This window comes from Camarhynchus parvulus, chromosome 3 (assembly GCF_901933205.1).
Source record: "Camarhynchus parvulus chromosome 3, STF_HiC, whole genome shotgun sequence".
NCBI lineage: Eukaryota > Metazoa > Chordata > Aves > Passeriformes > Thraupidae > Camarhynchus > Camarhynchus parvulus.
Window position 1 is genome coordinate 12625703 of NC_044573.1, and position 12502 is coordinate 12638204.

Here is a 12502-nt window from a genome sequence, read left to right on the forward strand (position 1 = left end):
GACAAAGCTCCAGAAGGGTTTTGAGATTGCTCTCAGGCACATGGGTGACTCTTGAGGTGCTCTGTGCAGGGCTGAGATTTGACTCAATGATCCTCATGGGCCCCTTCCAACTCAGCAAATTCTGTGATTCTTTCTATCTCTGAGCCTGTGGAAATGGTAGCCTAACTTCCTAAGATTGTATGTACTCCTTAATTTATTTTTAAATTGTGTTTATGGTCTTCAAAAGGCTTAGAAAAATCAGGCTGAAGGCATGTTTCTATTTCTTAGATATTTCTTTCTCAAGTTCACCCATGTTTTATGTGCTTCAGCAGCATTAAGGTATCCAAGTAGCTAAGCTGCCCAAAGGCTTCTAACAGCTGCAGAAAAATTAGATTTAGATTAATCTTTTCTTATTGCTTTCCCTATTTTCTCCAAGCTTAAGGTGTCACCCTCAGCTGCTCATCACCACCTCTTTCCTTGTAAAAGTACACTGCCACATCTTCAGCTGTACACAAAAGGCTTAGTGACCTAAACCAACTGAAAATAAGAGAACAAGTGGTTTTGTCCTCTGGTGCCATTGTTCTTACACTGTGTCCTATAAGCAGGGCAGAGGAGTAGCTGTTTGCTACAAATCTGCAGGCAAAATGGGAGATTTGTTCCTTCTTTTGCTCAGAATGTATCTAAATGACCTCAGCCCCTGACATCCATCATTGCACAGCAGCACTTGCTGCTGGTCAGAACTCCCAGCCCAGCACCTGGGACTCACCCCTGAGTGCTCCCAAAAGAGGAATTCCTGTGCCCACAGTCTCTTGCACTGAATTTCCAAAGCACTGTGGATGACTTGTGTCCTTACACCAGCGGCACAACAGGCACCTTCTGTCTGAACATGCCTTTGCTTCCAGCACAATGTCAGGCTGCTCCTTGTTGGAGCTTAGAGAGCACCTTTATGTACAAACAGTGCAATAAATCCTTTAATACAACTGGCCTTTGTGGAGAGCAAGGTAAATGACCAAAATAATGTATGTTCTGCAGCACATTTCCCTGTCCTAGAGAGGTTGAAAAGAAGGACATGCAGCTCAACTCAGCACTACTCCAAATAAATAAAATGGACAAAAAGTAATGTGTTAAGAGCTATAAGTAGTAATATTCTTCACTGACATGCCACCTAAAGATTTCAGAATGATTCACAGAGTCCATAAAACTGGTAGAACTAATATGCAGCTGCTTCTGGCACAGAGCGCTGAATTTACATACTTGGATTGATTACATAGCTTGTATTTAAAAAAGTAACCCCCATTTAGGTTGTCCATTATTAAAATTCCATACATTACATGAAGCTATTAGGGGCTGCTCAGCAATAACTGCTTTGGAACATTGCCAAAGAAAGGCACACTCCATTAGAATCAAGTTTTCCACAGTTGTTTAAAAAAACAACCCCGAAATTTGTAACCATGAACATAAAAGAAAGATGGCTTGCAAGGTGTCTGTCAAGGAGCCCCTCATCTGCTCTACTTTCTGCTGCAGAAAAGTGAAGTTGTCAGGATATGCATCTGGCAAGCCAGGATGAATACTGCTTCTTTTCTCTCCAAATTAAATTTTCATAGCTATTCTTCCCAAATGGAAAAGAAAAAAAAAAAAAAAAAAGGCAAAGCAAACCAAAACAACAAACTTCTTTTTAACTTCTCGAAGGAAAGTTTTAAGGCAACACTAGAAAAGATGCTTCCCTGAGAGGGGCCCCATTTTATTTTTTTTAATTTAAATTATTCATTTGACAAGAACCTTTCCTTCTGTGGCATCTGCAGCAGTCAGAAATCGTGCTTCTCTCCACAAAGGCATCAAAGCACTATGAGTTAGGAACAATAAAATACTCTGTTACCTGAACTGCAGTTCTTCATGGCGAAGGAATCCACGGCTGCCAGGCTCTTGTTCCCATTAGGAACATATTCCAGTGAGATCCGAAATGGTTTCTCCAGGTGTCCAACTCTCCTTTGAAGCAACACCCATCTGGTCTCATCATAGAGGAAGAGGAAGGAACACAGGAGAAGAGCTGTAAGAAGGGCTACTACTTTACAAATACCAAATCCCCCAAAGGAGCAGCTCCATTTATGGCTGGTCACACTGTGCCTCCTACCCCAGTCCTCACTTCCCTCACAGTGCCCCATGGTCAGGGCCTTTCCCTCCCATGGATTTTGCAAAACCAAGATTCTAAGCACCAAGATTTCCACCCAGCAAAGATGTGGAAGCCCAACTAAACAGCAGCTTATCGCTCTCTTCTGTCACAATTCTGTGCCCCCAGATGTCTGCCTGCTGTTTAAAGGAAGCTTAACTCTCTGTGCAAAGCAAGCTGTGAAATTTGTAGCACACATGCACATCCTCTTTAAATATAATTCCTGAGCCTCACCAAAAACTCTCTTAGTCACTCAGGAAATAAGGCACTCTCCAGGGCTGTGCAATAGCTCTAATTCCCAGCACTGCATCACTGGTTGAGGTAACACGTTTTGCTTCTAAAGCAGTTGGCCGGAACGTCTACCTGTGCACAAGGCACCACATCTAAAACATTCCATTTCTCCTCCTCCACTTCCTGTCCCTCTTTTCCTGCTTACCTCCCTCCCAAATGACAAAAATTCCCAGCAAGTAAATAAAGGAAGTGAATTAGCAGCCCTGGAGATTAACATCCACACTCCAAGAGTGCTACAACTCAGTCTGCTTGTTGCCAAGAGTAAATGAGAACAAAAAGCCTGTATGAGCTTAATTTATTCCCTGAGATGCTAGAAGACATCACTGCCTGGCTGTCTTTAATGTCTATCTCCTCCCCTCTGACCAGCTGGGTCTGCTGCTTTACCTGAAATGACTTCCAGCCAGAGAGCACAAGAACTATTCCTAGACCCCCGATTCCAATTCTGTATCCCACAAGACATGTCTAAAGGTAGACAGTTAAAATACAAGCGTCTGTCTTTTTGTCAATATTCTGGAATTCTGCAAGGAAAATGTTAAGGAATTAAACACTTGTACAATAACATGGTCTGGCCCATCTCCCTTTTCATCCTGGGGCTCCCTTTTCACCACAGGCTGCCAATACAACCACTTGACACCATTTGTGAAGGGCTGCTTCCCAAGAGGCACTATAACCTCAGCAGTGATACGGATCCCATCCCCTGTTTCGCTCCAGTTTATCAGGGCCTGCTCACTAACCATAAACATGATCAGAGACAAGAGATTCTGTAAAGTCACTCAGTCGCTACTAATTCAATTTTTTCACATTTATCTTCTGTTACAGGAAGAGTTCAGCACCAAGGGAAAAGTCCCTTTGTAGCATACTGTAAGTGGTCAGCTGGAGCCTAACAAACCAACAGGGCCTAACAAAACCTATTAGGAAATGCAGCTCCAGCTGCAACTTTTGAAAGATGAGACCAAAAATGTATTGTGTTTCCTTAAGTTGTTTTCAAACACCAGTATTAAGCATTTTAGGGGAAGACTGTAATTATTTCTAGTTGTCAGAAATTTTTCATTGTGCTTTGACAAAACCCCACATTTTTTATTGCTCTTACAAAAAGATTTCTTTGTCAAGTACCTCCACTGCCTCCCTGTATATGTGTTTGTGTTTGTCCATGAGCTGGGAAAAAAAAACTTTTTTGGGGGGAGGGAAGGGAACCCTCTGGAACAGATCTGAGCACAAGAACCTACACAGTTTATCCGTTATCATCCATTACAGGAATCACAGTTCATCTATCACAATTATCATCCATTACAGAAATCTCCTTCTCCAGAAGCATGCCAAAGTTTGGATGTTATGAAGTCAAGAAACCCTTCTGAAAAGAAATATAACAACACGTGCATATGACATTTGCACCAACTGACCATCACTTGTGCCTGCTGTGAGCATGGATCAATCCTAAATTGCAGACCCTACATTGTGACAGAAGCTAGGAGACTTGGTTTCAGAGGCAGACACGTTGTTTGTCTCCTCAGGGATACAGTGGTGTCGTTATGCTCCACTGAACTCAACAAAATTCCCAGCAGGCAAGGAAGCTGCTGACAGCCATGAGAAGGACCTAAGTCCTAAGCAAAGGTTGCAGAAGGACCCTGCTGGCAACTATTGCAGTTCAATGTGCAACTCAGAAAAGCAAACACAGCTTTTTAATGATTTACTAGGTGTCCTCCTCCCTCTTTCTCCATTGAGAAGAGTGAAAATAGACTGCTAAATTTCATTTTTTGTTTACAGTTATTTTCATTTTCACATCTCACCTTCCACCTTCTGTGCTCTAGGCTCCCACTTGAGAGGAGGTTGTTGGCGCCCTCACTCTTTTTCTGTCCCACTCCCCCCAGAGATAAATCTGCTTTTGCTGAAATTAAATAGAACAAAGCATTGAGAGTATTTTAAATGCCTAGCTTCTGTGTGAGTTATTTCTTCTGATGTCATCTCAACTTAGGTATATTGTAAGGATTAGAGGATACAAATTTCCCTACAAATAGAGCCAAAACTAACCCTAGATTAAATTTGATTATGAAATACAAAAGCATCTGTATGTCATGAAAATTGTTTTCCTCAGCTTCAGAAGACTGATGGATTTTAATTCCAAGTACGCAGCGGCTCTCAACAATGATTTCCATTTCTGTGCTACTGCTAACCCTCTGGATAAATGTGCCAGGAGTTTTAGGAATTGCTTTTTTGAGTTACTGGTGCAATAACTTTAGTTTGAGATTCTCAGGCCTCTCATAGTTTACCACAGAAACTTTATTAACTCCCAGAGCTGTTGCCAAGCAGGTGTTTTATATCACCACGACACAAGACTGGAAAAGGCAGACTCACTCAAGCCCAGATTCATTACAAAATATAGTCATACTTTGTGGTACAAATTCCTACAATAGGGTGCCTGAGATTCAGAGATTCATCTGAAAAGAAATACCAAGTATCAGCCTCTTATTTTGGAGACAAAGATGACATTAACTGGTGGATTTATCAGGGATACTAAAAATAGCTCCAGGGTCAGCAGAGGCACCTGTGGGCAAATTCAAATAGGAATCAGTTCTGCCATCATTCTGTGGCAGATCTGGGACTCTGATCTCCAGACCTTCTGTATAACACACTGTATGACACAGACCCACATTCATTTGCACATCCTGTACTATATACAGCTGCCTGGCAGCAGCATCAGCAAGATCTACTGCAGCATAACCAATACATATCAGATGTTAATTAGCATAGCTTTATTAAATTTCTATCAGTGGTCTACATGTTATGAATCTAATTCAGAAAGGATTTTAGCAAGGTAACAGAAAGCTACTTCAGTTGTCTTTTGGGATAGATGGGGAAACACCACGTAAGGAACCTCATACTGGAGTCATACTTCACCAACTTGACAGGTTTCTGTGCTGAACAAAAATAGCACAATAAGGTGATAGCACCTTCTTGCTCGAGGAGGAGGGCAGTGGATGTTGCTTACCTTGACTTTGATAAGTTTCCAGTACTCCCTCCCATCCCATCTCCACTGACTGATGGAAGCTCAGACTGTGAGTGGGCAGTGAGGTGGACTGGCTTGGAGGGTTATCACCAGTGTGCCAAGTCCAGCTGGAAGCCAGTCACTGGGGGTACACCTCTGGTTTTATAGTGTTTTCTGTCTTCAATGATGGCCTGGGTCATGGGACAGGCTGCACTATCAACAAGCTCCCAGCAAGACTGAGAGAAGCATCTTATACACAGGACAGTTGGGCTGCCACTGGGAGAGGTTGGAAATTTGGGTCAACAGGAACCTCATGAAGTTCAAGAAAGAGAAATGTAAAGCACTGCCTCTGCAGAGGAACAACCTCAGGCACCAGTACAGGCCAGAAAGCGGCTTTGCAGAGGAAAACTTGTGGGTCCTGGTATACAAAATGCTGAGCCCAAGCTAGAAACATGCCCCAGTGACAAGAAAGGCCAATATTTTCCCAGGCTACACTGGGAAACACAGATCAAAGGGGTGATTCTTCCTCACTACTCAGCTCTGGAGAAACACTTCTGGAAGACCAGGTCCAGGGCAGCCCTTTCCAGCACAAGACAGACACAAGGTACAGAAGTGAGTCCAGCAAACAGCCACAGGGATGATTTAGGTACTGGAGCATCTGACATATAAGAGGAGGCTGGGATTGCTTAGCCTGGAGAAGAGGAGGCTCAGGAAGTATTTTATCAGTGTTGATCCATCATGGGTGAATGAAAAGGAGACAGATTTGGACAAGGGTATTCAATGAAAGGACAACAGGCAAGCACAAGGCACTTTTCTTGGACTGAAAGACCAGAAACTCCATTAAAATACAAGAGAAAGCTTACTTTAAGGGTGACTGAACACTGGAACAAGTTGCCCAGAAATCTTATGGAGTCTCTGTTTCCAGATATTTAAAGTGGGAGTGGATATAGCTCTGGGTAACCTGCTTCTCACCCTGCATCAAGAAGGGAAGTTGGACTACTCAATCTCAGGGGTTCCTTCCAACCTCAACCATTCTGCATTTGTGAAACACAGGACCCAAAAGCAAACAACAGCAGGTAACAGATTACTCTTGTTATCCTCTGCATGACCTCCAAGCACTCTACAGAGTGATCAATCAGCCCAGTAAGCTGACAACTGTAAGGACAAAGGCATCACTTATTGTACCCAGAGCTATCATCACATAGCCTTCAACATCATGGCCTATTTCAACCACAGCAGTGGCCATAATAACCATGATGATCTCTCTGGATACTGTCTCAAGCAGTAAAAAATTTGTCACTTTAACATTTTAATTTAAACTTTTATACTGCAAAGCAACACACTATGTTGTATTGTTTAGGCACTGCTCAATGTCTTGTTACAAGTCAGATCCATCAGGTCCTTCACTGAAGCTGCATTAAGAAAGAAATTGTCTCAGATATCTAGAATCTGCAGTATACATCAGTTTAGACAGAAACGAATAACACTGTGGCCTTCAGTGACAGAGTAACCCAAAATCCTAATTACAAACATTTTCAGACTTTAGAAAAGTTCAGACCTGGATGAAGATGTCACCTAGAAAGAAGTAGTTGCTTAAAGAAAGCCTGGGCAACACCTGGAGTTTCTCTCAGAAGGCTTTTCTCCAAAACAGAAAACGCTGCTGACAGAACCTGAGCCCAGGTTTACACAGGAGAGCAAGGGCTAAATTTTCAAATGGCTTCTTCATACTCAGTCCTTAATGTGAAGGTGAGCTGGACACAGCCTTCAGCCTCTCTTAACTCTGCAAGGGTGAGATGCTGGGTTCCGAACAAGCCAAAGTACTTCTCTGTAGCCTAACTTTTCTTAAGCCCCCCATCCATGACTCAGTTGGCCAGGCTCTAGGTTTCAGAAGCCACAATCCAGTTGTCATGGAAACTTGAGAGGTAGTTAAAACGCTCTGGTTGTTCATGCAGCATGTAGCTTCAGAAGGAACACTTTCCTGATTAATTCTAATCGATACACTAATGCTTTGGATGCCATTTTGCATGCTCCTCTGGGTAATGCCAGCACTGATTAATTGCAAGTTCAAGTCAGGATGATCTCTTAGAGGCAGTGCATTAAAAAAAAAAAAGTGCTAGAACTCTCAAGTAAAGTCTCAAGCCAGAATACTTGCAATCCTGCATTTGTCTGCCTTCATGGTTAAATAATTTTGAATCCAATTAACACTCATACTCTTTCATCCTGTTAAAGAGGGGTTTCAAAATGCTTGATTGCAGCAAGCTTTGGGACTCCAGTTTAGTCCCATGTACAGCAATCATCTTTGTGATCATTCCCCAGACTTCCAGCTAATTCTGGAAGGTAGAATTAATTTTTGTGCTGTCAGCCAGCCTGACACCTGTGCTGCCGGCTGTGCCACCACCTATGTCTTCAGGGGAGTGCAGTTTGCACTGGCCCAACAGCAGAAGTTAAGTTTCACCCAGAATACTGCCCTAGCCTTGACAGACCCACCACTTTCTCACTTTCACAGAAAATTTGAAAGCAAGTCTTCAACTTACAACAAAAGTATGGAAATTATTAGCAAGAAGCCCCAAGGAACCAAAGCTTAAACCACAGTAAATCAGGGATGGCTGAACTGTATTGTGGGGAATAAAGAGCTGCATGGGCCCTCCAAGGATCATGAATCAGCTGATGTGCTCCCAGCAACAATTAAGGGCAGGTTGAGGGAACACAAGAACTTCCAGCTATCTCCTCTCCTTGACACAAATGTTCTGTGAATTCAAGCTGTATTCTGCACTCTCACCTCTACTTTTCCAGAATAAAAATTATGGAATTTAACAGACTCCTCATAGCTAAATTGAGTGACAGTGTGATTTTATTTCTTCAGGTTGAGGCTCTCATGTAAAATACTCCTGCTGCTACCAGCACTCATCATGGTGTGGCTGCAAGAAAAATGCAGTGTATCTTGGCAAAGGCTTAGATTTTCTCTCTTTGGTAAAAGGTTCTGCAAACTTTTGGGAATTAAAAAATTAAATATAAATAATAGCAGCTGTGTCAGAGTATTTCACATCAAAATCTGCCTGCAGCAGTGAGAATATTAGAAGCTGATTTTTGAGAATGAAACCTTGTTAAGGGTGGAATTAAAATTAGCACTAGGAGTCCAAATGAGAATTTTTTTCTCTTTAATGGATAAATAGGGGAAAGAACATAACATTTTCATCCTGCATGCCCCAGCATAATTATGCAGAAGTTTATAATATGTTTTAATCTTGCCTCCATACTGCTTCAGACTTTGCTTTGCTTCAACAACTAATGGGCACTGCAGAAAGGAAGAAGCAGATAAGACCTTTTCAGGCTCCAGTCAAGAGAAAATGAAAAATGTTTTCAAGAAGATGCCAATAAAATTTATAGAGACAGGATTAGAAATAAAATCATCTGCAGGAGTCTGGGTAAACTCTTTTTTCATTAATTCAAACAATATAATACATTGCCTTGTAACTATTTTTAATTATCAACTTTAAAGTAATTTCAGTTTACTGACCCTAAAATTACTTAAATGACATTGGGTCCAGAATTTAAAGCATGATAATATAGTCTTACAAAATGGGAATTAATAAAAATATTGTACAATAATGCAAGAGATTATTTAACATTAAAGGAGGAAATTCTTGATGTGCAACACAAAGTTTGCAATGTTAATTCATCTGCTCATTGATAATTTTAGTTTATAAGAGCAAGAAAAATGGGAAAACTTTATTTTAAGGGAAAGAAAAATAGTATCCCTTTTCCTCTATTGATTTAATGCTGACTGTCTTTCTACCCTTTTCTTTGGCCTTTTGCATAAGCAAGACAAAACTGTAACTGGTAGGTTAAATACAGCTGAGACCTTTATTAGTGTCATTGGATCACACCTTTAACATCCCTGTGAGTGGCTCAAGAAAGCTTCCCCAGCCTTTCCTCAAAATGCCTTTAGAATATGCTTTCACAAAAGTTTTGCCATTAAAAAAACCACAAAATTTAAAAAAATTGCAATTATTTTCTTTCCTGTTACTCTTTCAGTGCTTTTAAGATGAAACTAAAACCACTGCCACCTCCCCCCCAAGAAAGTGTGCTGTAACTGTGCTTGGTTTGACCAATAACCCAGGCATTGAGTAATTACCTTGCCTACAACAGGAGTCCAACAAGATTTTTGACTCCAAAATGCAATTATACCCCTTCATGAGTGCTGGAAAGGAGGTTAAATCTACCCTCTCTCTAGAATTGCAGTGCTGGGCTCCTTTGTACAGCTGCTCCACTGAGAATTGTACAGCTTGGAAGATACTGCAATATGGAAGAAACTGCTTTAGGCTTCACTGAAACACAAGTTGGCTGTGAAGGATATTTTTTTACATTCTACTTATTCCTGGCCAACAATGGAAGTTTGCAATTAAGCCACTACAGTTTCTTTGGTAGTGGACCCTTCTCCTGTGCAGAGAGCATGCTACACAAGCACAACACACGGGAAAACACTCTACACGGGAAAAACTATTCAAATGGCAGAAGACAAAACCTACAGAAAAAACACCTGTCCTTGTTAACTTCCACAGAGTTAAAAATATTATTTTTTAACTGCCTTTCTGAATGTCAGCTAGAAAATTCACTGTTACAAAGATTTTGCCTTCCTAACTTGTTTGAAGAAAATTCCCTGCTCTGAAAATGTGAAGACTTGTATTTGAGCACTGTGAAGAACTGAAAATGCAACTGACTGAAGAATTGCACACTCACAATTAAATCTTATTCTTGTGATTACAAATGAGAAACTTTTAACGGGATTTAATACTGACTCAGCCCTGGAACAAAAAGCAGAGGAACTGTAGCGGGATTCAAAGTCAGACAATGAATTTATGCTGTATGGTGGAGGGCAAACCTCTTTCCAAGAGAGCAATCAATTCTCCCCTGGAAGGTAACCCACTAAATGAATGGCAGCGTTATTATTAATTAAGTTAATCTTTTCTAAAAGTCTGTGGAATGAGTAAACCAGGTTTTTACAAGACAATTTTTGTTACAGACCATTTCAAAATGTAAACTTAGTGCTCTAGACATACTAAGAAACTCATAGAATAAAAACTCTATCAGACAAGAGTGGATGAGACATGAGAAAGCATTGTTGGTTTTTTAAATGACAGAACCAATTATTTTAATTAACTACTTCATCACATCCAATAAACAGTTCTGATTTTTTTTGTGGGAGCACCCCATGGACATGACATGGCTAATCACTCCAGTAAGAGCCTTCTGCAATTGCAAGTACAGTAGAGCTCAACAGTTTGCTCAGAGGAATGTGTTCATCTGGCCCTGAACTTTCCTTTACACGCCCCAGTTAAGCCACGCACGATGGAACTTTCCTCTGCCTCTTAAGCAGTACACGGTTGGAGACACTCCTGGGATGCTAAAATTAGCTATCACATCCAAGATGTAGCCCCAAAACCGATGTGAAAATAATAGCTCAGCAGACCTTTCTGGTGCACAAGAGCTCTTTAGTGTCACCTCCTCTTGTAGCCCTCTCCCTGTTTGCATATCAGCTTGATTACCTCTACTTTAACAAAGCTAACACTGCCAAAAAATGAAATTTCACTGTATGAAACCAAGTTGCAGTAACTGTTGGCAGGATGTAAGCCCAGACAATACCAGGAACACTTAGGATTTGTACAAACCACGATATCTTTAGATGGTTATACAGACCTTACATCACTTTAGCAAAGAAATCAAACACCTCATTTTTCAGGTGAGTGAAAAGGAGGCACAGCAAGGTTATGTGATTCATTTAGGCAGTAGTTAGATAGAACTAGGATCAAAGTTTCTCATTCTTATTCCTGTGTCCTAATCCACTGCATTGTGATGCTTCTGATGAGGGTAATTAAATTTCATGCTTCGGGGAGTAACTTAATTGTCTTTGAGGATCAGAAGGAAACTCCATCCTTTCAACACAATGTACAAGGCTGCTTAGGTGTCCCAAAGAGTAGTTTTCATTTTTTATTTAAATATTGAAAGTAAAACAATCTAATCCTAATTACAGCCAAATACAGTCAAGGCTTCAGAAAGACAGAATGTCTTTTAAAAAGAAAGAGTGGTGGCAAAATACTTTGAAATTTAGTTCTCAACAGCTGTGTCTCGGAGACCAATTAAACCAGGATTTTTGCCTCCATACTCAGCAATGGCTTTTCATGGCACAGGTAAAGGGAATAGGAATATTGTATCCACTCACTACCTATCTGGCAGGAATAAAGCCATGAAAAATTTGAGGTTTAAAGTTAGGTTCAAAGAGCGAGTGAGAAAGAAGATTTCACTGAAGAGAACAGCTGCGCTTGCTGTCTTTCCTTTACAAATATGTTGCAATTACCTAGCAGCTGTAATAACCCAAACTTGAAAATCAGATATCAATATAGCTAAAGCAAGATTAAAGACTAGATGAAGAACTGTTTGAATCATTAGGCTCAGAAGGATTTACAGAACATCTAACTCCAGGCATTCCTGCCCACTACAAGACAGTCCTCCAAGAGGCTCCTAAAACCCATTTCATCAGGTCAAATCCCATAAAAAGCTGTCTGGTTAGAAATCAAAAAATAGCCCGACTGGGTATTAGAGATTCCCAGAAACAAAAAAGGCTGGCAGATAATCCTCAGCAAATACCACCTTTCCCATAACTTCAGCTGTTTCCAGTCTTTGCCTGCAGCACAAAGGTAGCATAAAATTGCACTGGGCAGAGCATGTGCCATATGACATGCAAAATAGATAAGTAAATAAGAATAAAACATGGTGCAGAACAAAGAGAAGTGAAATTCTTCCCACATAACTGTACAATACAGAAGATATCTATGCACAAGCAATGTGAGGGGTAATATGAAAGAAAACTGCAGGTGTGAAAATAAAAGATGCATTTCTTGATGAAAAACTTCCTTTTCCAATTTAATTTACTTCCTTCAAACACAGTAATTTGAAAGAAATTATTCATTAGGAAGGATGGGAAATATGAGGCTTGGAATGCAGAAAGGTTTTATCCATTATTGCTTATGCAGCAGATATTGTAAGAGTTACCCTGTTGGGGAAGGGGCCTTTGAATTGTATGA

At 40.8% G+C, this 12502-nt stretch overlaps 1 protein-coding gene across 1 annotated transcript in view; it reads right to left on the reverse strand.

The window, feature by feature from the left end:
* The window catches only part of LOC115902841 (ALK tyrosine kinase receptor-like), a 277205-nt gene that overhangs the window by 73012 nt on the left and 191691 nt on the right, over positions 1 to 12502 (reverse strand). Inside the window, exon 5 of the mRNA XM_030946691.1 lies at positions 1856 to 1983. Within this exon, the coding sequence (XP_030802551.1) occupies positions 1856 to 1983 (128 nt within the window). The remainder of the gene's footprint in view (positions 1 to 1855; positions 1984 to 12502) is intronic.